Here is a 23,646-nt window from a genome sequence, read left to right on the forward strand (position 1 = left end):
ACCTAACTACAATTATGTTTGTTTTTTTTGTTTGTTTGTTTGGGTTTTTTTGGGGGGGTCACACCTGGCGGTGCTCAGGGGTTACTCCTGGCTGTCTGCTCAGAAATAGCTCCTGGCAGTGACAGGGGATCATATGGGTCACCGGGATTTGAACCAACCACCTTAGGTTCTGGATCGGCTGCTTGCAAGGCAAGCACCGCTATGCTATCTCTCCAGGCCCCTACAATTATGTTTGTAATCACAGTGTTTAAATAAATTAAAAAAAAAAAAGGGAAAGGTATTAATGTCAATAAGAAGACTTAGCTTGGAGTTCCTACTATCAATTGAAGTAGGATAGGGTTATGTTTAGAGAGATTACGTGTGAATAAATTTAAATTTCAGTGTTGCAACCTACATATTTAGGGCATAGAGGCATAGTACAAATTTTCTGGTGACTATCTGGGCAGTAGACAACCACTTCAATCCCTCACACTGTCTCTGGTCTCCCAATCAATGCCAGGAGTGAACCTGAGCAATCTCTGAATACTCAGAGTCACCTCTGAATATTATAGGTGTAGCCTAACCTCTCTCTTTCAAAAAAGCCCAGAAGTTACATTTAGGGACAGAATCACAATTTCTGAGGCAAGGCCCTAGCCCTACTTTCCATTCCTGAGCACTCATTGTATGGACCTGTGAGCACTGCTGGGTGTAATCTAGTCTAACCTCTACAGAATAATAATGGGTGGAAGAGCCAATTCTGCATGCAGGTTAGATCCCTAAAATTAACTGGAAGCCATCAGAAGCACTGTACCTCGAGTATTCTCTGAGAACCAGTGAGAATAACCAGTGCTGGCATGGATGCAGTGAGAGAGAAACTCTAATTCACTCCTGATGGAAAAGCTTTCTAGTCTAGTCTTTGTGAAAAACAATATGGATATTCCCCCCCAAAAAACCTGGGGGCTGGAGAGATAGCATAGAGGTGGGGCATTTGCCTTGCACGCAGGAGGTCGGTGGTTCGAATCCCGGCATCCCATACGGTCCCCCGAGTCTGCCAGGAGTGATTTCTGAGCGTGGAGCCAGGAGTGACCTGAGTGCTGCCAGGTATGACCCACCCCCCCCCCAAAAAAAAAAAAACATGGAAATCGAGGGCCAGAGCAGTGACGCAGCATAGGGCACTGCCTTGCACGAGGCTGACCCAGGGCAGACCTCGGTTCGATCCCCCAGTGCCCTATATGGTCCTCCAAGCCAGGAGTGCTTTCTGAGCGCATAGCAACAAACTGGATATTGAGCTCCCATATGATCCAGCAATAGCACTCCCAGGTACAGACCTTAGAAACAAAAACGCAGTACAAAATAGGTTCTCCACACTTCGATGTTCACCACAGCACTATTTCCAATAGCAAGAATCTAGAAACAATCCATGTGCCCAACAATAGGTGAGTGACTAAAGGAACTGTGGTACATCTACTCAGTGGAATACTATGAAGCCAGAGGAATGATGAAGCCATGAAATTTGCTAATACATGGATGGACATGGTAATAATGCTCATATTATTAATCAGAGGAGAGGATAAATGTAGAATAGTCAAACTTATCAGTGGGATGTATTTAAAAAATGACAATATGGTAATAATATCCAGACAATAGAAATGAGGGCTGGGAGGACTAGCCTATTATATGAACCTTGCCACAAAGAATAGTGAGAGAAACAAAATACCTGTCCCAAGTAATGCACGAAGGCAGTGTGGGAAAAAGGGCCTCTGGTGACAGGAAAGTTGCACTGGTGAAGTGCGGTGAATATTTTTTTTTGTTTGTTTGTTTTTGTTTTTTGGGCCACACCCGGCGGTGCTCAGGAGTTACTCCTGGCAGTCTGCTCAGAAACAGCTCCTGGCAGGCACGGGGGACCATATGGGACACCGGGTTTCGAACCAACCACTTTAGGTCCTAAATCGGCTGCTTGCAAGGCAAATGCTGCTGTGCTATCTCTCCGGGCCCGTGCGGTGAATATTTTATGAGAAAAACCCAACTAAGAACATTTCTGAAACCAGTATGCTAAAATAAAAATAAAAGAACTAAGTTGAATGAAATATGGTTGAATGCGGCAACATGGGTGGAGTAAAATGCACATTATTTTCAGGCACTAAATTAGCTGACAGAAAATGCAAGAGTTGGGAGGATTGTGTTGAGATGCTTTGCAAAATCCACATCAGCTTTATGCTGGCTTATTCATGAATGGTTTAAAACTAAGATAAGGGTGCCAGAGAGATAGCATGGAGGTAAGGCATTTTCTTTCATGCAGAAGATCATTGGTTCAAATCCCGGCATCCCATATGGCCCCCGAGCCTGCCAGGAGGAATTTCCGAACGTGGAGCCAGGAGTAACACCTGAGCATGGCCGAGTGTGACCCAAAAAACCAAAAAAATAAATAAAAATAAAACTAGGATAAGGGGCCGGAATGATAGCACAGTGGTAGGGCATTTGCCTTGCATGCGGCCAATCCAGGACAAACCTTGGTTCAATCCCAGGTGTCCCATTTTGTCCACTGAGCCAGGGAGCAATTTCTGAGTGCATAGCCAGGAATAACAACCCTAAGCATCACCAAGTATGGCCCAGAAACAAAAAAAAAAAAAGATAAATATTTCTGAGGCTGGCATGATAGTACAAAGTAGGGCATATGCCTTGGGACAGACCAGGATTCGATCCCAGGCATCCCATATGGTTCCCCAAGCCAGAAGGAATTTCTTTTTTTTTTTTTTTTTTTTTTGTGGTTTTTGGGTCACACCCGGCAGTGCTCAGGGGTTACTCCTGGCTCCATGCTCAGAAATTGCTCCTGACAGGCACGGGGGACCATATGGGATGCCGGGATTTGAACTGATGACCTTCTGCATGAAAGGCAAATGCCTTACCTCCATGCTATCTCTCCGGCCCCCAGAAGGAATTTCTGAGCACATAGCCAGGAGTAACTCCTGAGCGTCACCAAGTGTAACCCCCACCCCCCAAAAAAATACCACCTCAGGATCTGTTCTAAACACCCATAGACAGGGAACCAGAAAGGGCAAATGCAAGACAGCGAAGCTCCAGATCACCTGAAACTCAACATTAAGGGTAGTGAATGGGAACAGGAAAGGTCCTGCATGCATGATATGGGAGTCAGATGCCCCAAGCCCAGGGCCCCATCTCAGAGGCCTGTGTTGTTCCACATCCAACCCATACCCTGAGTCCAGATAGTTCTTTAAACACGCACCTGCAAGCATGCCTCTTGAGAGCTTCTGCATGGTCCCTCCTTCCAACCAGGAGATCAGTGCAGGCTTCACCCTGCAACGCCCTGCCCAGAAGGACAATTCTTGGGTTAGACACTGGGAAAGGGACAGAAATCAGTACGAGTCTGGGTTCCTACTGAAAGCCACCAAACCACAGAGCAGATGAAGAACAGAATCTTGGCTCTCCATATGCACGTTGGCTATTGCACAGATGAGGAAAGGTTAAAATAAAATGAAATAAAACAAAATGAGAGTCTAAATTGAGGGGGCCGGGTAAAACAGTGGGAGGATGGGGAGCACATGGTTGACCTGCATTTGACCTAGGCACCCTCTGTAGTTCCATGTCCCTCACAGAGTGAACAATGAGTGGAGTCAAGTATAAACCCAAGTACTTCCAAAGCCCAAATGCGTCTTAAAAGGAGGCTGGAGTTAGCTGATCCTGCCCCGCTTCTATCCTACACCCCATTTCAGGTCTGTGTCTGAGTGGAGAAAGAGACCTTCCAGATCCACCCCTCAGCCCTCCTTTTCCCACCCACTAAGAAGCTAGTGTATTTGCACACGGGCATTTCCATTTATATCATGTATTTAAAAGGCAAATTAGATCTAGCACTTCTTTCTCCTAGAAAATATACAGCACAGGGGCCGGGTAGGTGGCGCTGGAGGTAAGGTGTCTGCCTTGCAAAGCGCTAGCCAAGGAAGGACCGCGGTTCGATCCCCCGGCGTCCCATATGGTCCCCCCAAGCCAGGGGCGATTTCTGAGCACATAGCCAGGAGTAACCCCTGAGCGTCAAACGGGTGTGGCCCAAAAAAAAAAAAAAAAAAAAAAAAAAAAAAGAAAATATACAGCACAGGGGCCAGAGTGATAGTACAGCAGTTTGCCTTTTACTCTGCCAATTCAGGTAGACCCAAGTTTGATCCCCAATGTTCTATATGGTCCAAGACTACCAAGAGCGATTTCTGAATGTAGAGCCAGGAATAAACCCTGAGCACTGCTGAATGTGGCCAAAACAAACAAACAAACAAAAAACCAGCAACAAAAAATAAAAACATACAGCACAAATCACAGTTGAGAAAATCCATGAGTAAGTTTGCAATATTTTAAGGATACTCAGATAACCTCGCTTATTTAAAAAAAAAAAAAAAAAAAAAAGGCCCGGGGAGATAGTATAAAGCTAAGGCATTTGCCTTTCTTTTTTTTTTTTTTTTTTTTTTTTTTGGTTTTTGGGCCACACCCAGCATTGCTCAGGGGTTACTCCTGGCTGTCTGCTCAGAAATAGCTCCTGGCAGGCACGGGGGACCATATGGGACACCGGGATTCGAACCAACCACCTTTGGTCCTGGATCGGCTGCTTGCAAGGCAAACGCCACTGTGCTATCTCTCCGGGCCCGGCATTTGCCTTTCATGCAGAAGGACCATGGTTTGAATCCCAGCATCCCATATGGTCCCCTGAGCCTGCCAGGAGCGATTTCTGATCATAGAGCCAGGAGTAACCCTGAGTGCTGCCAAATGTGACCCAAAAACAACAACAACATAAAGAATCTATCCTAGATAAAACAGTGTCCAAAACTAGCTAGTACCTAGGAATCAACCTACCTAGCAAGAGAGGTAACAAACCTATATTGTGAAAATTTCAAAACTCTTCAGAAAAAAAATGAGCAAGACCTAAAAAAATGGAAGAATATTCCAGGTTCATGGGTTGGAAGAATCAATATCATCAAAATGACCATCTTTCCTAAACTACTATAGATAGTTTCAACGCAAATTCAGACAGCATTCATTAAGGACTTAGAACCATCAATTATAGAATTCGCATGGAACCATAAAAGAGCTAGGATTCCCAAAAACAAAAACAAAACAAAACAAAAAAAAAAACAAAGAGCTAGGATAGCCAAATCAATATTGAAAAACAAGAAACGGGGAAGCATCTAATTACCTACTTTGAAGCTCTACTATAAAGCCATAGTGAAAACAGCCTGATCTTGGAACAAAGACAGATGTTTCACACCAATGGGTTAGACTATCCAGTGACAAACCCCTAAGTATATGGTCAACTAATCTTTGACAAAGGAGCCAAGAATTTGAAATGGAACAAAGACAGTCTTATTAACAAATGGTGTTGGAACAATTGGATAACCATTTTAAGAAATAAGAGATTGGGCCCGGAGAGACAGCACGGTGGCTTTTGCCTTGCAAGCAGCTGATCCAGGACCTAAGGTGGTTGGTTCGAATCCCGGTGTCCCATATGGTCCCCCGTGCCTGCCAGGAGCTGTTTCTGAGCAGACAGCTAGTAGTAACTCCTGAGCACCACCGGGTGTGGCCCAAAAACCAAAAACCAAAAAAAAAAAAAAAAAAAATCAGAGATTGATCCATCTCTCACACCTTAAACAAATGTCAATTCAAAGTAGTCTAAAAATGAGATTTCAGATTGGTCCTGAATCCATAAAGTTCACTGAAGAAAACAGAAACAACACTCCCAGACTGAGACCTTACAGAAGAGCTAGAGCATCAAACCTGAATAAAAGGGACTACATCAAACCTAATTTCTGTATAGCAAAATAACATGGGCTAACATTAGAAAAGAACTGAACGGGAGAAAATTTTTGCACTCAGATAAAGGTTTGATATCTACAATACACAAAGTATTAGCAAAGGTTAACTCCACATATCTTAAAAACGCCATCAAAAAATGGGAGAGAAAGGGGCCGGAGCAATAGCGCAGCTATAGGGCGTTTGCCTTCCAAGCGGCTGACCAAGACAGACCTCAGTTAGATCCCCGGAATCCTATATGGTCCCCCAAGCCAGGAGAGATTTCTGAGCACATAGCCAGGAGTAATCCCAAGTGTCACTGGGTGTGCCCCCCCCAAGGGGGAGAGGACAAACAAACAAACAAAAAACAAAAGCAGAAAGGAGTGCACATGGGCCCGGAGAGATAGAACCGCAGCATTTGCCTTGCAAGCAGCTGATCCAGGACCAAAGGTGGTTGGTTCGAATCCCGGTGTCCCATATGGTTCCCCCATGCCTGTCAGGAGCTATTTCTGAGCAGACGGCCAGGAGTAACCCCTGAGCACTGCCGGGTGTGACCCAAAAACCAAAAAAAAAAAAAAAAAGGAGTGCACATGACCAACTCAGAAATAATCACTGACACCCCAGGTGACCCCCAAAACAGTTGAGGAGTGATCCATGAACTCAGAGTCCAAAATAAATGCTGAGAACACCCAGGTAAGACTAAGATCCCCAGGGCCCGGAGAGATAGCACAGCGGCGTTTGCCTTGCAAGCAGCCGATCCAGGACCAAAGGTGGTTGGTTCGAATCCCGGTGTCCCATATGGTCCCCTGTGCCTGCCAGGAGCTATTTCTGAGCAGACAGCCAGGAGTAACCCCTGAGCATCGCCGGGTGTGACCCAAAACAAAAACAAAAACAAAAACAAAAACAAAAAAAAAAAAAGACTAAGATCCCCAGGTTCATGCGATCCTATCACTTTTGGCCAAACCCACAGTGATCAGGGCCAACTCCTGGCTCTACTCAGTGAGAACACCTGACAGTCTTAGGGGAGCATATGCAAAGTCGGGGATCAAACCCAATTTGGCACAGATATGGAAAACCCCAGACACAATGTATGATTTCTTTTTTTGTTGTTGTTGTTTTGGTTTTTGGGTCACACCTGGCAACGCTCAGGCCCTCAATGTATGATTTCTTAAACATCCAAAAATATGGGCCGGAGAGATAGCACAGAGGTAGAGCATTTGCCTTGCATGCAGAAGGACGGTGGTTCAAATCCCGGCATCCCACATGGCCCCCCCTCCCCCAGCCTACCAGGGGCAATTTCTGAGGGTAGAGCCAGGAGTAACCCCTGAGTGATGCTAGGTGTGACACAAAAACAAAAACAAACAAAATATATAATATATATAATTAATATATATTAAGTGATTCATCTGAAAAATAAAATTAGGAGCTGGGGGCTTGAACAATAGGGAAGGGCTTGACTTTGGAAGCAGCAGAATCATATCTCCTGTTGACCCCATACACCTGCCAGATCCTGGCACCTCCCTGTCACTCCACCACAGTAGTGACCCCAGGGCTGCTCTCACCTACTGCCCGCAGGTGCTCGTAGGTCTCCAGGATCACGTCTCTGTAGAGCTTCCGCTGAGAGGCATCCAGGCACAGCCACTCTTCCGGGGAGAAGCTCACGGCCACGTCAGAGAAGTTCAGCGTGTCCTAAGCACACAAAGGCAGTATTCAGGATAAGGTTCACCCAGGGCCTGGACAGAGGACAGGAACCCCTAGGGTCCTAGAGGGACTCCTGGCCTCTCCCCTCTGATCTTGCAAGCAACCAGCCTTCAAGTCCGTCTCTCCATGGGCACCTCTGCACAGAGAGGAGGGTACCAAACATCATGCTAGAAAGCCAGAGCAGCCAACATGTTACGTGGACAGTACTTTACAAGGTTCTTGGAAGTGCTGCTTTGCACACACGACCAGCGACCAGCCCTGCACTAGATTTACTGAGCCTTGGTTGGTAAAATGAGTGACTTCAGAAAGACCTGAAACAATAACTCTCCATGTGGCCCAAAATGCTAAATACACACTAGCCCCTCCTGCCTCCAGAGCCCATCTCTGCCCAGAATACAAGTGAGGAGAAGGTAAATTCAGGGTCCAGTGAGTGAGTCAAACCTGTGCTTTGGGTCACCAACATTCCCACTTTTTTCCAAAGAAATCCCTCATGGTGGAGGTAAATGCTCCAACTCCCAGCAACTATGGCTTCCAGAAAGATCCTTTGCTCCTTTTTCCCAGTCAAAAACAAAAGCCATGGAAATGCAGACAAGGAGGCTTGGGAAATGCAACTGATTTACTGAGGAGAAATGTGCTTGCAGGGTGGAGCCTGACTCTGCAGAGTGAAGGACAATAACTGAGTGGCAGTGAGGACACAGGCAGGGACAACTCGGGGTCAATCCCAGGCAGAGGCTAGTGTCCCGATGTCTCCAGAGGTGAACCCTCTGTGTAGACTCACAGAACAGCCCTGACCACAGCCAAGTGGCTCAAAATTCAGTACAATACAAGCAGATACAAGACAGAACCAATTAACCAAAACTAAAAGCAAACAAAACCCACAGGGAAATGAACATGTAGGAAAGAATTGCTGCATTCTTTCAGGTAAGGCAGAATATTCTTCATCAGGGTCCCAGAGTTTGGACCCCAGGTAGAGTTTGCCAGACACGCAATAAGGGTCCTGAGTGAATATAGGAAGGAGATATGGGCACAGGTATGGTCCTGGCATTGGAAGTAGCAACAAAATACAAAAGGTCATTGTGCTTAAACAAGAAGACAATTTGCGGGCCCGGAGAGATAGCACAGCGGTGTTTGCCTTGCAAGCAGCCGATCCAGGACCAAAGGTGGTTGGTTCGAATCCCAGTGTCCCCTATGGTCCCCAGTGCCTGCCAGGAGCTATCTCTGAGCAGACAGCCAGGAGTAACCCCTGAGCACCGCCAGGTGTGGCCCAAAAACCAAAAAAAAAAAAAAAAAAAAAAAAAAAAGACAATTCGCTTGCTACGGAAGGGGCTGTCCCAGGCTAAATCCCCCCTATCCACACTAACCCCCTAGTATGGAGTACTAGTATGTACTAGTAGTACTAGCATGGAGTACTGATTCCAGAGTGCAGAGCCAGAAGAATTCCCTTTTTGCTGTGGTGCCATAAGTAGAAAGAAATCAAAAAGCCTATGGTGTTTCATGGCAGAAATCTGGGGATCAAGGTCTCCTTCCTCACCAATACTTGGGTCCATATCACCAGTAATTCAACCGTGAAACCTGGCATCCAAAAGGTTCTAAGACCTGCCAGGAGTAATGCAGAACACTGAGTCCAGAGGAAGACCTGAGCACCACCTGTGTGGCCCCTAATCAAAACACAAGACAACAAAAAAGGATAAAAGTGGCTTCAAACAGCAGAGACCCGCTCTCCTGGCAGGAGTGCTAGGAGCCCCGCCTCATCACCAGATTCCTTACCTGGGGACAGGATGACAGAGAGTGAGGCCGCATCTTCTCTCTGTGGATCATTCCTGAAGAGCAGCCGCAAAGCCCATTGCACAAAGCCCTGGGGAAAAGTCACAGCCTTGAGCAACAAGGACGAACACAACCTCTGTCCAGTTGCTTTCTGTTGGGTCTTGCTGGATCCTAACCAGATGTGCACATCTGAAAGAGACATCCAGCCCCTGCTCCTTTGTTGGAAATGCCCTAACAGCCTGTTGTCCACATGATTATGTCAATACCCAAGTGTTTACTAAGGACCATGATAGACTTCTGTCTGCACTTGGAGCTTCAAGTCTATTTCTTACAATCAATAGATCTTGGGGGGAGGAAGGGGGCAGCGTTTGCCCTGCAGCAGCTGATGCAAATTGTGCACTAGAGGATGGCCTTAGGTGACCCAGACTTTGCTGGGTGTGCCCAGCAACACTCCCTTGCAAAACTTTTGCAGGGGCCTGAGCGGTGTACAAGCGGTAGGGCATTGCCTTGCACATGCTAACCTAGGACAGAACACGGTTCGATCCCCCCCAGGCGTCCCATAGGGTCCCCCAAGCCAGGTGTGGCCCCCCAAAACACCTTTTGCATAGAATTTCCTCTTCTTCAAAAAAAAGAAGTAAAAATTCACTGACCTTTCCAAAAGTCTGGGGTCACCTGGCTACAAGATGACGACGAGCTCGAGGTGCTTTGCACCTGAACAGAAGAGGAAATCATCATTCTTGGGTCACAAGCCCAGAGCCTGGACCCCAATAATAGTTTATAGTGGGGACTGGGGGGCACTAGCCTTGCAAGGGGTTCCAGGGCCTACTCAGTGAGCGCTGAGCGCAGAATCCGGCTAAGACCCTGAGCCCCGCCGGGGTGGCCCTGGCCCTTACCTGCAGGAGAACCCCCAGATTCCCAGGGGAGAGGCTCAGGCCTGCAGGATCCCGGGGCGCCCACCCCACCGCTACCTGGCCGAGGCCCGCAGCTCCGGGTGGGTTGCTCAGAGCGGCCCCAAGATGGATGGAGGAGAGAACATTGTCCCTCCAGAGCTCCCTGCGCCCGCGAGAGCCCCGAAATTATTCGGTCAGGGCAGCGATGGCGACGGATTGGCGTTCCCGTACCAGGGTCAGAAAACGGAGGAACCAAGATGGCGGAGCGCGTGACGTCAAACCTGCTTCTTAAAGGGCCAGGCTCCAGCTAGTTACCAGCCCTTTCCTGGCCTGGAAGCTGAATTTTTTTATGCTTACTTCTTCTTTTTCTTTTTAGTCATTCTTTTATTCATTCATTAAATATTATTCAACGCATACTCTTTTTCATTCTTTATTTATTTCATATATACAAATCTTTTTTTTTTTTTTTGGTTTTTTGGGCCACACCCGTTTGATGCTCAGGGGTTACTCCTGGCTAAGTGCTCAGAAATTGCCCCTGGCTTGGGGGGACCATATGGGACACCGGGGGATCGAACCGCGGTCCTTTCCTTGGCTAGCGCTTGCAAGGCAGACACCTTACCTCTAGCGCCACCTCGCCGGCCCCATATATACAAATCTTTATTTAAGCACTATGATTAGAAGCATGTTCGTAGGTGGGTTTCAGTCATAAACAGAATACTCCCCCTTCACCAGAGCAATATTCCCACCATCAATGCCCTCCCACCTCCCCAGCCCCTGCCTGCATCACGACAGGCATTCTACTTCTCTCATTCATTAACATTGTCATGCTAGTTGTGAGTGTAGTTCTTTCCCTATCAACACTCTTTGTGGTGAGCTTCAAATTGTGAGCTGATCCTTCGGGCCTTTCCAGCCCTTAACTCTATTGTCCCTGGGCCTTATTACAGTAATGCCTTTCATTTTTCTTAAAACCCATAGACTATTCTGTGTCTGTCTCTCTCCCTCTGACTTATTTCACTCAGCACAATAAATTCCATGTACATCCATGTATAGGGAAATTTCAAGACTTCCTCTTTCCTGACGGCTGCATAATATTCCATTATGTTTCTTTAGCCATTCAGCTGTTGAAGAGCATCTTGGTTGTTTCCAGAGTCTGGCTATTGTAAATAGTGCTGCAATGAATATAGGTGTGAGAGAGGGATTTTTGTTTTGTATTTTTGTGTTCCTAGGGTATATCCCTAAGACTGGAATAACTGGATCAAATGGGAGCTCAATTTCCAGTTTTTTGAGGAATCTCCATATTGCTTTCCATAAAGTATGAACTAGACAGCATTCCCACCAGCAGTGAATAAGAGTTCCTGGAAAGTGATTTTTTTCCTTCTGGACTTGAATCAGGTGATGGAAATCTATTCCTATGAATAAACTAAAGAATAAGTTTCAGGGCCGGGAGAGATAGCACAACGGCGTTTGCCTTGCAAGCAGCCGATCCAGAACCAAAGGTGGTTGGTTCGAATCCCGGTGTCCCATATGGTCCCCCGAGCCTGCCAGGAGCAATTTCTGAGCAGACAGCCAGGAGTAACCCCTGAGCACCGCCGGGTGTGACCCAAAAACCAAAAATAAATAAATAAATAAATAAATAAATAAATAAATAAATAAATAAATAAATAAAATAAGTTTCAATGAAACATAAAACACTCTCATCTTTGGATACTTGGTTAGAGCTCAGTGTGGAGCCAAGGATCACACGTGTGAAGGCCAGGAGGGATCCTCCCACAGAAATGGAAAAAAAAAAAATGCCCACATATGCTTCTTTTTTTTTTTTTTTTTTTTTTTTTTTTTTTGGTTTTTGGGTCACACCCGGCAGTGCTCAGGGGTTACTCCTGGCTCCATGCTCAGAAATTGCTCCTGGCAGGCATGGGGGACCATATGGGACGCCGGGATTTGAACCGATGAACTCCTGCATGAAAGGCAAACACCTTACCTCCATGCTATCTCTCCGGCCCCCCACATATGCTTCTTAATTTTCCAACTAGGGCTGGAGCTATAGGACACAGGGAAGTCTAATGCTCTGCAGATAGCAAATCAGGGTTCAATTCCAGGCATTCCATAGGGTCCCTGATGCAGCCAGTGGTAATTCCTGATTGCAGAGCAGGAAAATAAAAACCCTCAATACTGGCATGTGTTGCTCCTAAACAAAAAAGATTTCTTGAAGGCTCCCATTATACAATATTCTTCTAAAATATCAATGAGTTTATTTTCCTTTTTTAATTATTTATATACTATAGGTTTCCCAGCAGTAGCTCTGTCAACATTGAGCCTTTCAGCCTTGTAGCAGCCGAGCTTATTGCAGTAACCTGCAGAAGTCTGACAACTTTGTAGATAACTGCAGTAACTGCAGCCAGGGAAATGTGGGTGATTCTACAAAATGGCGCCCTTAAAGGTCAAGTGAATTCTGGATTTTACATACATTTCAAAAAACAAAAAATCATGTAAGTAGGAAGATGAATGGTGAAAAGAGATAGAAATTTTTTTTATGTGAGGCCAGAGAGATAGCACAGAGGTAGGGTGTTTGCCTTGTGTGTGGCTGACCCATGAGGGACCAGGTTCACTTCCCAGCATCCCATATGGTCCCCTAGGCCTGCCAGGAGAGATTTCTGAGCACGGAGCCAGGAGTAACCCCTGAGCATCACCAGATTTGGCCCAAAAGTAATCAATTAATTAATAAAGTTTTAAAAATAAGAAATTTTGTTATGTTTAATTATTTTAATAAAAATCTAGGGAAAGCAAAAAATATTACACTGAGATAACGTATATATATTTTAACAACAGATGTAATTTTTTTGTTTGTTTTTTAGGGCCACAGTCGGTGATGCTCAGAGGTTATTTCCGGCTTTGTACTCAGAAATTGCTCCTGGCTCAGGGGACCATATGGGGATCGAACCAAGTGCAAGACAAATGCCATACCGCTGTGCTATATATATATATATGCTATATATATATATATATATTTTTTTTTTTATTGAAAGAAAATGCATGACGGGGGCCAGAGAGATAGCATGGAGGTAAGGCATTTGCCTTTCATGCAGAAGGATGGTGGCTCGAATTCCGGTATCCCATATGGTCCCCCGTGCCTGCCAGTGGCGATTTCTGAGCATAGAGCCAGGAGTAACCCCTGAGTGCTGCCAGGTGTTACCAAAAAAAAAAAGCATGACATATTTGACATAACTGATCATAATATTTTTGTTTCAAGATAAATGAAAGCAAAGTTATTGAAAAATAGAAAGAGGGGGCCAGAGATAGCATGGAGGTAGGGCATTTGCCTTGCATGCAGAAGGACTGTGGTTAGAATCCTGGCATCCTATATGGTCCCCCGAGCCTGCCAAGAGCGATTTCTGAGCATAGTGCCAGAAGTAACCCCTGAGCACTGCTGGGTCTGACCCCAAAACCAAAATATATATGTAAGTATATTTAAGTAATCAGCTCAGTTGTTTCCTAAAGCCATTTGACCTGGAAGACCAGAATGAGGTCTTATATGAGTGATGAAAATAGGCTCAGAGTGCTTTCTTAACAGCTTGCAGTTGTTGAAGCAAAACTTGAACTATAGGGACGTACTGCTCTGGGCTTTGATATCAGAAATTTGATTTGAAATATTTTGCAATCAGTGTGTTTAAAATTTTGTTCAAATCTAAGTCAAAATATCATCTTCTCCTCAGGGCCAGTGTGGTGGCGCAAGGGGTAAGGCATTGCCTTGCCTGCACTGGCCTAGGATGGACTGCAGTTCGATCCCCCAGTGTCCCATATGGTCCCCAAGCAACTTCTGAGCGCATAGCCAGGAGTAACCCCTGAGAGTCACTGGATGTGGCCCAAAAAACAAACAACAACAACAACAAAATATTATCTGCTTACTTTGTTTTTTTCTAAAGAACATATATTATAAAGATAGTCATGAAATTATTATGTCATGTAAATTCTGTGATACATTAAAATACTGAGAAACATCTCAGGAGACAATGCACAATGTCCTCCATGAATGCCTATTGCTGAGGGTTTTCTTTAAAAACAGGAAATTCCAGGACTTGAGCAGAGCTCTCATGACCCTGCATTTACTTGAGGTGCCTGTTCTAGTGGGTGTGAAAGTCCCTTACTGCCTGGCTCTTTCCTGCAAGGACCCTGTCTGAATTCTCAGCTGTCATCCTCACAATTCCTGTTACCTAAGGAATGCTGCCAGTCTATGACAGCTGTGAGCAATGGGACCTGACCTCACCCACTACATTTATTTTCTATTATATATTATACTATTATATATTATACTATTTTATATTAAATTCTCCAATAGAATAAAATATTGGGAAACAACTCAGTAGACCAGGCATGATGTTCTTCACTTGTGCCTAATTCAGAGGGATTTCTTCAATAACAGGATCCCAGAAATTGAGAAAAAACTCCTACACCCCTGCACCTGCTCCTGGGTTGGAGCCTAGACTGCACGTCCTGAGCACCCCATTGCCTGAACTTGCACTGCACAGAGTATCCTGTCTGGGTTCCCAGCATTGTCACCCACACAACTCCTGCACCTATGAAATGCAGCCAGTCTTTGAGAGCTGTGAGCATAATGACCTGATTTTGTCCACCACATTTATTTTACATTTTATGTGTCTAACATGGGCACAATAATGTTCCCACCATGTAGTTAATTCACACACACCCTGGCCCCTCCAACATGCCATCAACATTCTCCCACTCTTCCCTGTGCCACCTGTATTCTCCCAACAACCTCCTACTACTTGGAAGTACAAATTTTGTTCTCCAAGGACAATAATGTGTTTTCTTTTTCCTGTACGGGTGTATGAGCCCCACCTAGTCTTGTTATCTCTCTGGGCATAGATGTGTGTGTGTGGGGTGGACAGGAAGAGAGAGGGAGAAGAGGAGGGAAGAGGGGGTGAGGAAGGTTTAGTGAGGAGAGAGGAAGAGGAAGAAGGGAAAAGGGAAGGGAGAAAGAGGGGAGATGAAGTGGGAGAGAAAGAAGGGGTGGAGGAGGGAGAGGAAGAAAGAGGAGGGGAAGAGGGTGAATTAAGAGGGAAAGAGGGAGATGAATTGACAATGATGTATTTAATGGATGTCCCCTTGTTTCCTTTATCTATGTCCCTTTGTTGTGAAATGATGCGTATCTGACCTCCTTCTGGCTCATTTGCCTCACGTGATACTTCCAATTCCATCTAACTTGTAGTAAACTTAAATTTAGAATTCTTTTAAATCTCTGTACTTATGGATCTGATGTACCTGGGCATTAAACCTATAAAGCAAACAAGGCATTCAAAGCAATAAACATAGATGTGAGTATTTAATTTTTACAATACTGGTGCCCAATATTAAAGGAGGGTCGCCTATATGCAGAACAAATGGCATGAATACTTTGTAGCCTGAGTTTGATTAAAAAATAAACCATGCTTATTAAATGTAATTCTTATTTTGGATGCGAGAGATGAATCTTTTGGTCTCGAAGATTCAAGGCAGGTGCCCCATCGCAGTAAGGGGACCATGCAGTGCTGGGAATTGAACCCCATCATTAACACTCATGCCAAGGAAGCTATCTGGTTACCTGGTTGCCTGGTTACCGAAGCTTAGCGGTCTTGTTGTGGGATTTTACTCGGTCACATGCAGATTCCATCTCATTACTTGGGAACAGGCAGTGCAGGGGAACTGAACTCCACCATTAACACTCATGCCAAGGAAGCACTCAGATCTTGGAGCATCTCCCTATTCCCAGAAGTCTAGGGGTTTTAAGCTTATATTTTTATACCTTTTGTTCATTGTGTTGTTAATGTAGGGTAACATCAAATTGGGGTGCTTATACACTGAACTGCAAGTTATGCATTTTCTTAGTTGCATTCATTACTTAGTACTCGCAGGGCTAATTTTTTTTTTTTTTTTTATTTTGGGCCACACCCGGCGGTGCTCAGGGGATACTCCTGGCTATCTGCTCAGAAATAGCTCCTGGCAGGCACGGGGGACCATATGGGACGTCGGGATTTGAACCAACCACCTTAGGTCCTGGATCGGCTGCTTGCAAGGCAAACACCGCTGTGCTATCTCTCCGGCCCCATAATATTCTTAGTTGAGTTCAAGCACACAATGGTTGTGGTATAATGATCACTGCTGTATGCATATATGTCTGCAAAGGTTCACTTCCTGGCCATAGTCCTTGCTTAACTTTTTAGTAGTTGTTGCTCCCTAGATGTATCACGTCACCTGGTGGTACTCACACACCTAGCCAGGACCTGCTTGCAGCACTGGATCTTTTTTTTTTTTTTTTTTTTTTTTTTTTGCAGCACTGGGTCTTAAGATCAGCAAGACTCAGGCCAGAGTGGTAGCGCAGTGATAGGGCGTTTGCCTTGCATGCATCTGATCCAGGATGAACCTCAGTTTGATCCCCTGCATCCTATATGGTCCCTCAAGTCAGGAGCGATTTCTGAGTGTACAGCCAGGAGTAACCCCCGAGTGTCACTGGGTGTGGCCCAAAAATCAAACAAACAAACAAAAAAAATCAGCAAGACTCAAAATATTGTAAAAGCATAGGGGCCCGGAGAGATAGCACAGCGGCATTTGCCTTGCAAGTAGCCGATCCAGGACCAAAGGTGGTTGGTTCAAATCCCGGTGTCCCATATGGTCCCCCGTGCCTGCCAGGAGCTATTTCTGAGCAGACAGCCAGGAGTAACCCCTGAGCACCGCGGGGTGTGACCCCCCCCCAAAAAAAAAAGCATGCCAGAGTAATAGTACAGCAGGCACCTGCCTTACACCCAACCAACTTGAAATTAGTTCCTGGCAACCCATAGTACTGTCTGCAGCAATTCCTATAGAGCCAGGAGTAACCCTTGAATACTGCAGGCTATATGTCTCCTCCCTAACAAGCCCCCACAAATCAAAAAATAAAAGCATGATGAATGGGACTATAGTAATAGTACAGTGCTAGGGAGATTGACATACACACCACTGACCCAGTTTCTATCTCTGGGATGTCATATGACCCCTGGAGCCCTGCACTGAATGATCCAAGTGCAGGACCAAGAAAAGTCCTGATCCCTTCCTGGTGTAACCCCAAAATAAAAGCAAGTGAAAAAGCAAATAGCAGGAGCAACAGTTTTGTGACTTGTGAATGAAAAAGGGACTTTAGGGATACATTTATGACCATAAGATTTCAGGGCAGGTGCTAGAAGTCTCTCAGTTGGCTTTTAAAGATTGTAAAGAACAATGCTCAACAGCTCAAGGGGTCAGTCACTCCTAGCCAGGTTAGATGGGAGGCAATGAAGTGCCAGGGATGATAGTAGGACCTCACCCAGCAAGCAATGTGCTCGACCACTTGAGCTCTCTCCGTGACCTATGCTACCTTGAGAGACAACAACTTTGGGTAGTATCTCTCCCTGAAGACAACTTTCACAAGTTTAGAAACAGGTCACACAGAGATTGTCCTTACTCAAACACTGCTGAGGCATAATTTTGGAGACAAATGTACCAAATTTCAGAAACTTTTACTCTTGTCGGGCCTGCTCCTGCTGAACACACCCCACCAAAGCTCTGCTGTTCTTGGGTCTTGGTTACTCCCACCTGCCCAGCTATAGCTGCTAGTAAGCTGGCAATGCTCTTTCCTAGGTAGGAGGGCTGGCCTTTTCTATGGCACTTGCCATAACCAAATGACTGAGCTGGGTTTGCTATCTTCTTCAGATGCTGCTTCCTATCTGCCATGAACTTAGTCCTGTCCCTCTGGACATAAGTTTTTGGTGGAATTGCTGGTATCAGCAGTGGCTGTGGATAGCCAGAAGTGGCCAGGAGACAGGCCTGAGGTCTTGGTAAAGTTGTCTCTGCTGTTTCTTTGGAGACAAAAACTTGAGACATAATGAACCCAGAAATGCCCCACCTGACCTTCCTTCAGCAGCAGGATGAGAACAAAGCCACGGAGAATGAGTGGGAGGGAGGGAGGTAGAGGTCAGCATTCTGGAGAGGAAGACTGAAGCCAAAATATTTTTCATGACTCAGATTTAGAATCACACACTTTTTCTTTTTCTTTTTTTTTTTTTGGTGGTTTTTGGGTCACACCCGGCGGTGCTCAGGGGTTATTCCTGGCTCCAGGCTCAGAAATTGCTCCTGGCTGGCACGGGGGACCATATGGGACGCTGGGATTCGAACCGATGACCTCCTGCATGAAAGGCAAACGTCTTACCTCCATGCTATCTCTCCAGCCCCAGAATCACACACTTTTTCTAAAAAGTTATTTTTGCAGAATTAAATTTGGGTACACCCTCAAGATTGTGGCCACATTAGTAATGTGTCTAGTAATGATTTTATTGCTGATGCGGAGGAAATTGAGGGCCCTCTGCTTCTCTTGTGAGCAACTGCTCAACCCTGCAGGGTCATTTTTGGTGGGAAATAGATGTGGCACTCATTTGGAAGTGTCCTAATGCCCTTCCACCCCATGATAACCCCGAGGAAGTCAAAGCATTTGAAAAGTTGGTGCTTTTCCTCTCAGAAGGGCTGCCTACTTCACTGCCTTCTGGTTCCAAATGGAAAGACATATTTACTCCTCCCAGAAGCCTGAAAATGAAGAGACTATAATAGCTGATGTTTCTTATAGAAATTCAGTTTTGTTACTGGAGTGCTGGTTCAGTGTGTAGGTCAACTGCTTTACATGTGGCTGACCAGGGTTTGATAAATAGCACCCCATTTGGTCCACCCAGACTTAAATAAGCACAAAGTCAAAAGTCAACCCTTAGCCCTGATCATGAGTGATACAAAACCACAAGAAAATACACACAAAAATGTTTTATTTCCCAGAATTTGATTTTTTTTATCCAAGACTTCACCTTATCTGAGATTTTCTCCCTGGGCCAGGTAATCAATTTATTAATAAATTAATCTGATTCCTCTCAATTGATACTTTATCAACAACTGATTTTGTTTAAAATTGGATAGTTTTCTGTCCATTTTACTTTCTGCTGCTTTCAAGGGTGAAGGAAATAATAGAGATCAGAACTATATGAAAGACAAGGTTAATTAGAAAGCAGGCAAAATACAGAGGAAGCTACATATCAGCATAATTCTTTGGCTACCCCCTCAAGTATGATGTGTATTTTGAGGTGGCAGCATTTGTTCTTTGTAGAAGCTGAGACGTTGACTGTTCATTAGTCAACTTTGATTCAAACTTATTCTAACTTACGTTAGAATAACTTACTCAAACTTATTCTAACTTATGTGTGTCCTCTGGTGTGTACTAAGACTTGATGTCCGACTGAAACCTCGCCCACAAAATCTGCAAACATGGGGCTTCTCCCCTGTGTGTGTCCTGTTGTGTCTGATGAGACTTGACATATCACTGAAGCCTCGCCCACACTCCCTACAAACATGGGGCTTCTCCCCTGTGTGTATCCTCCCATGTTTGATGAGACTTGAACTCACACTGAAGCCTCGCCCACACTCTCTGCAAACATAGGGCTTTTCACCTGTGTGTGTCGTCTGGTGTGCTATGAGACCTGACCTCTGACTGAAACCTCGCCTACATTCTGTGCACACATGGGGCTTTGCCCCTGTATGTGTCGTCTGGTGTGAAATGAGATGTGACCTCTGACTGAAGCCTCGCCCACAATCTCTACAAACATAAGGCTTCTCTCCTGAGTGTGTCCTCTGGTGACTGATGAGACTTGACCTTTCACTGAAGCCTCGCCCACACTCCCTGCAAACATGTGGTTTTTCCCCTGTGTGTGTCCTTTGGTGTGTGATAAGATTTGAGTTATGACTGAAGCCTCGCCCACACTCTCTGCAAACATATGGCTTTTCCCCTGTGTGTATCCTCTGGTGACTGATGAGACTTGATCTCTGACTAAAGCCTCGCCCACACTCTCTGCAAACATGGGGCTTCTCTCCTGTGTGTGTCCTCTGGTGTGTGATGAGATGTGACCTCAAACTGAAGCCTCGCCCACATTCCCTACAAACATGAGGCTTCTCCCCTGTGTGTGTCCTTAGATGTCTGAGAAGATGTGACCTCCGACTGAAACCTCGCCCACACTCCCTGCAAACATGGGACTTCTCCCCTGTGTGTGTTTTCTGGTGTATGATGAGCTGTGACCTCCGATTGAAGCCTCGCCCACATTCCCTGCAAACATGGAGCTTCTCCCCTGTGAATGCCTTCTGGTGAGTTATGAGATTTGATCCATCATTAAAGCCTTCCCCAGGCCTTACATACCTGTCTTTTAAAATTCTTGGCATTCCTATCCTTGGAAATACAGTACCTGTGTCCATTGGATTTTCTTTCTGTCTTGGGTTAGTTTCTTCCTCCAGTGCCATCTGTTTATTAGAGCTTGCTATTTCACTGCACAATAGTCTAGAAAAGGCTGTTGAAATTCCTTTTAGCCTCATCTTCTTAGACAAAGGTATGGAGACTTCTTTGTGCTTTTGACTTTCAAGTATGCCATTCCTTGGTTTGTCGTTATATGAATTAGAATGTTGCTGCCATTGGCTCAGGTCATGTGGATAGGAATTCTCTGATTGGGGGTGTTTTCTTGCAGATGTTCCTGGGAAGATCCAAAAGGGATAACTAAGTTTCATGTGGCAACTGAGGAAGTTCTGATAGGAAAAGGTGAGAGAGTAGAGGGGCAAGGATGAATTTCTGGCTTTGGTTCTGCTGAAAGAGGAAGGTTTTTGTCAGAGTAGATGAGAGTAGATGTGGACAAGGCTGCCTGGACCACAGCTTTATCTTCTAATAAAAGTTTGTTCTGACCCGGAGAGATAGCACAGCGCTGTTTGCCTTGCAAGCAGCCGATCCAGGACCAAAGGTGGTTGGTTCGAATCCTGGTGTCCCATATGGTCCCCCGTGCCTGCCAGGAGCTATTTCTGAGCAGACAGCCAGGAGTAACCCCTGAGCATCACTGGGTGTGGCCCCCCCCAAAAAAAAGTCTGTTCTGATATCTTTCCTTATTTTGTTGATAAAGCAAGATAAAATTTTCATGGTCCTAAATAGACTAGTGGATATTTCTGTATGGCTGGATTTTGGAGGAACACCCAGGGTGCCAAGCACACTCTAGCTCTGTGCTCTGGGATCATTTCTGACAGGCTTGGAGAGCTATATGTAATGCTATATAGTATCTGTGGCTCCTAAGCAGTCTGTTTTGTCACACCATTTGCATTCACTAAATTTTGAAAAATTCAGAAAACCCATAACCAAACATTTTCTTTGTTTTTGGCCAAACCTCATATTGCTCAGGGGTTACTCCTGTTTTTGCACTCAGCTTGTACTCATGGATGGCTGGCAAAGACCATCAGAATGCCAAGGATTGAACTTGTGTTGCAGAATGAAAGAAAACACCCTACCCACTATACAATTGCTTTGGCCTCTATCCTGGAACCTTTTTTTTTTTTAAATATGGAATGCTTCATGAATTTGCATGTCATCTTTGCACAGGGGCCATGCTAATATTCTCTGTATCGTTCCAATTTTAGTATATGTGCTGCCAAAAGGAGCACTATCCTGGAGCTTTTTGGCATAAGATCATAAGTAACCTTTTCATACAAAGCATCCTGAAGCCATATAACTGTGATGTGGTTTCTAAAGATATTTTACTCATTTGAGATGTAGTAACACTTGAATTATGAGGTAGGACAATGTTCAGTGACTTTCTATGAGGGGAAAGGTATTAATCTCAATAGGATGCGCCTAGCTTGGAGTTGTACCAATGTAGGTAGGATAGGGTTATGATTAGAGAGATAGCATGTTAATAAATTTAAATTTGAGTGTTCCCAGAAAAATAAATAAATAAGTAAATAGATAGGAGTGTTGCAACCTACAAAACGATATTTAGGGCCTATAGGCATAGTATAAGTTTTCGATGAATGCCTGACCTATGGATAATCCCAGTTCAATACATGACTCTGTATGTAGCTGGTCCCCTTGCACACGGCCAACACAGGACGGACGCTGGTTCAAATCCCAGCATCCCATATGGTCCCCAGAGCCTGCCAGGAGTGCCTTCTAAGTGCAAAGCAAGGAGTAAATCCTGAGCACTGCCAAGTGTGACCCAAAAACAAAACAAAAGAACAACAACAAAGGGCCCGGAGAGACAGCACAGCGGTGTTTGCCTTGCAAGCAGCCGATCCAGGACCAAAGGTGGTTGGTTCAAATCCCGGTGTCCCATATGGTCCCCTGTGCCTGCCAAGAGCTATTTCTGAGCAGACAGCCAGGAGTAACCCCTGAGCACCGCCAGGTGTGGCCCAAAAACCAAAAAACAACAATAACAACAAAAATAATTCCATTCACATTAGTGCCCCACAAACTCAAATACCTTGGAGTCAACTTAACTAAAGATGTGAAGCACTTATACAAAGAAAACTACAAAACCCTGCTTCAAATAAAAGAGGACACAGAAATGGAGACATATCCTGCTCATGAACTGGCAGGATTAACATCATTAAAATGGCAATACTCCCCAAGGCATTATACAGATTTAATGCAATCCCTCTAAGGATATCCATAACATTCTTCAAAGAAGTGGATCAAACACTCCTAAAATTCATCTGGAACAACAAGCACCACGAATAGGTAGAGCAACGCTTGGGAAAAGGAATATGGGAGGCATCACTTTCCCCAACTTTAAACTGTATTATAAAGCTATACTCATTAAAACAACATGGTATTGGAATAAAAACAGACCCTTAATTCAGTGGAATAGACTAGAGTATTTAGAGAATATTTCCCCAATATACAGTCAATTAATCTTTGATAAAGGGGCAATAAATGCAAAATGGAGCATGGAAAGCCTCTTTAACAAGTGGTGTTGGGTCAGCTATTTGCAAAAAAACAAACTCAGCCCTCCAGCTAACACTATGCACCAAGGTCAAATCCAAATGGATTAAAGACCTTGATATCATACCTGAAATCATAAGATATATAGAACAACACGTAGGTAAAACACTCCACGACATTGAGACTAAAGACATCTTCAAGAAAGAAACAGAACTCTCCAAACAAGTGGAAGCAGAGATACACAGATGGGACTATATTAAGCTGAGAAGCCTCCGCACCTCAAAGGAAATAATGCCTAGGATACAAAAGCCACCCACAGAATGGGAGAAACTATTCACCTAATACTCATCAAATAAGGGGCTAATATCCAATATATATAAGGTACTAACAGAATTTAACAAGAAAAAAAAATCTAACCCCATCAAAAAATGGGGAGAAGAAATGAACAATTTCTCTAAGAAGAAATACAAATGGCCAAAAGTCACATGAAAAAATGTGCCACATCACTAATCATCAGGGAGATGCAAATCAAAACAACTCATCTCACACCACAGAGATTGGCACACATCACAAAGAAAGAGAACAAGCAGTGCTGGCGGGGATGTGGAGAGAAAGGAACTCTTATCCACTGCTGGTAGGAATGTCATCTAGTCCAGCCTTATGGAAAACAAAAAACTGCAAATTGAGCCCCCTTATCATCCAGCTATACCACTCCTTTTTTTTTTTTTTGGTTTTTGGGCCACA

At 44.8% G+C, this 23,646-nt stretch overlaps 3 protein-coding genes and 1 non-coding gene across 5 annotated transcripts in view; all 4 read right to left on the reverse strand.

Moving 5' to 3' along the window:
• The window catches only part of LOC126000517 (28S ribosomal protein S21, mitochondrial-like), a 390,936-nt gene that overhangs the window by 156,081 nt on the left and 211,209 nt on the right, over positions 1-23,646 (reverse strand). The gene's annotated exons all lie outside the window — the stretch shown is intronic.
• LOC126000509 (histone-lysine N-methyltransferase PRDM9-like) overlaps positions 1-23,646 on the reverse strand; it is a 770,602-nt gene that overhangs the window by 41,431 nt on the left and 705,525 nt on the right. The window lies entirely within an intron of this gene.
• The window catches only part of LOC126000518 (histone-lysine N-methyltransferase PRDM9-like), a 322,719-nt gene continuing 318,218 nt past the window's right edge, over positions 19,146-23,646 (reverse strand). The window contains exon 7 of the mRNA XM_049767773.1: positions 19,146-20,064. Within this exon, the coding sequence (XP_049623730.1) occupies positions 19,353-20,064 (712 nt within the window). The 3' untranslated portion in view covers positions 19,146-19,352. The remainder of the gene's footprint in view (positions 20,065-23,646) is intronic.
• Positions 21,520-21,626, reverse strand: LOC126000530 (U6 spliceosomal RNA). Its single transcript, XR_007492783.1, has one exon. It is a non-coding gene; the product is annotated as a U6 spliceosomal RNA (small nuclear RNA).

The sequence above is a fragment of the Suncus etruscus genome (genome assembly GCF_024139225.1).
Source record: "Suncus etruscus isolate mSunEtr1 chromosome X unlocalized genomic scaffold, mSunEtr1.pri.cur SUPER_X_unloc_1, whole genome shotgun sequence".
Lineage (NCBI taxonomy): Eukaryota > Metazoa > Chordata > Mammalia > Eulipotyphla > Soricidae > Suncus > Suncus etruscus.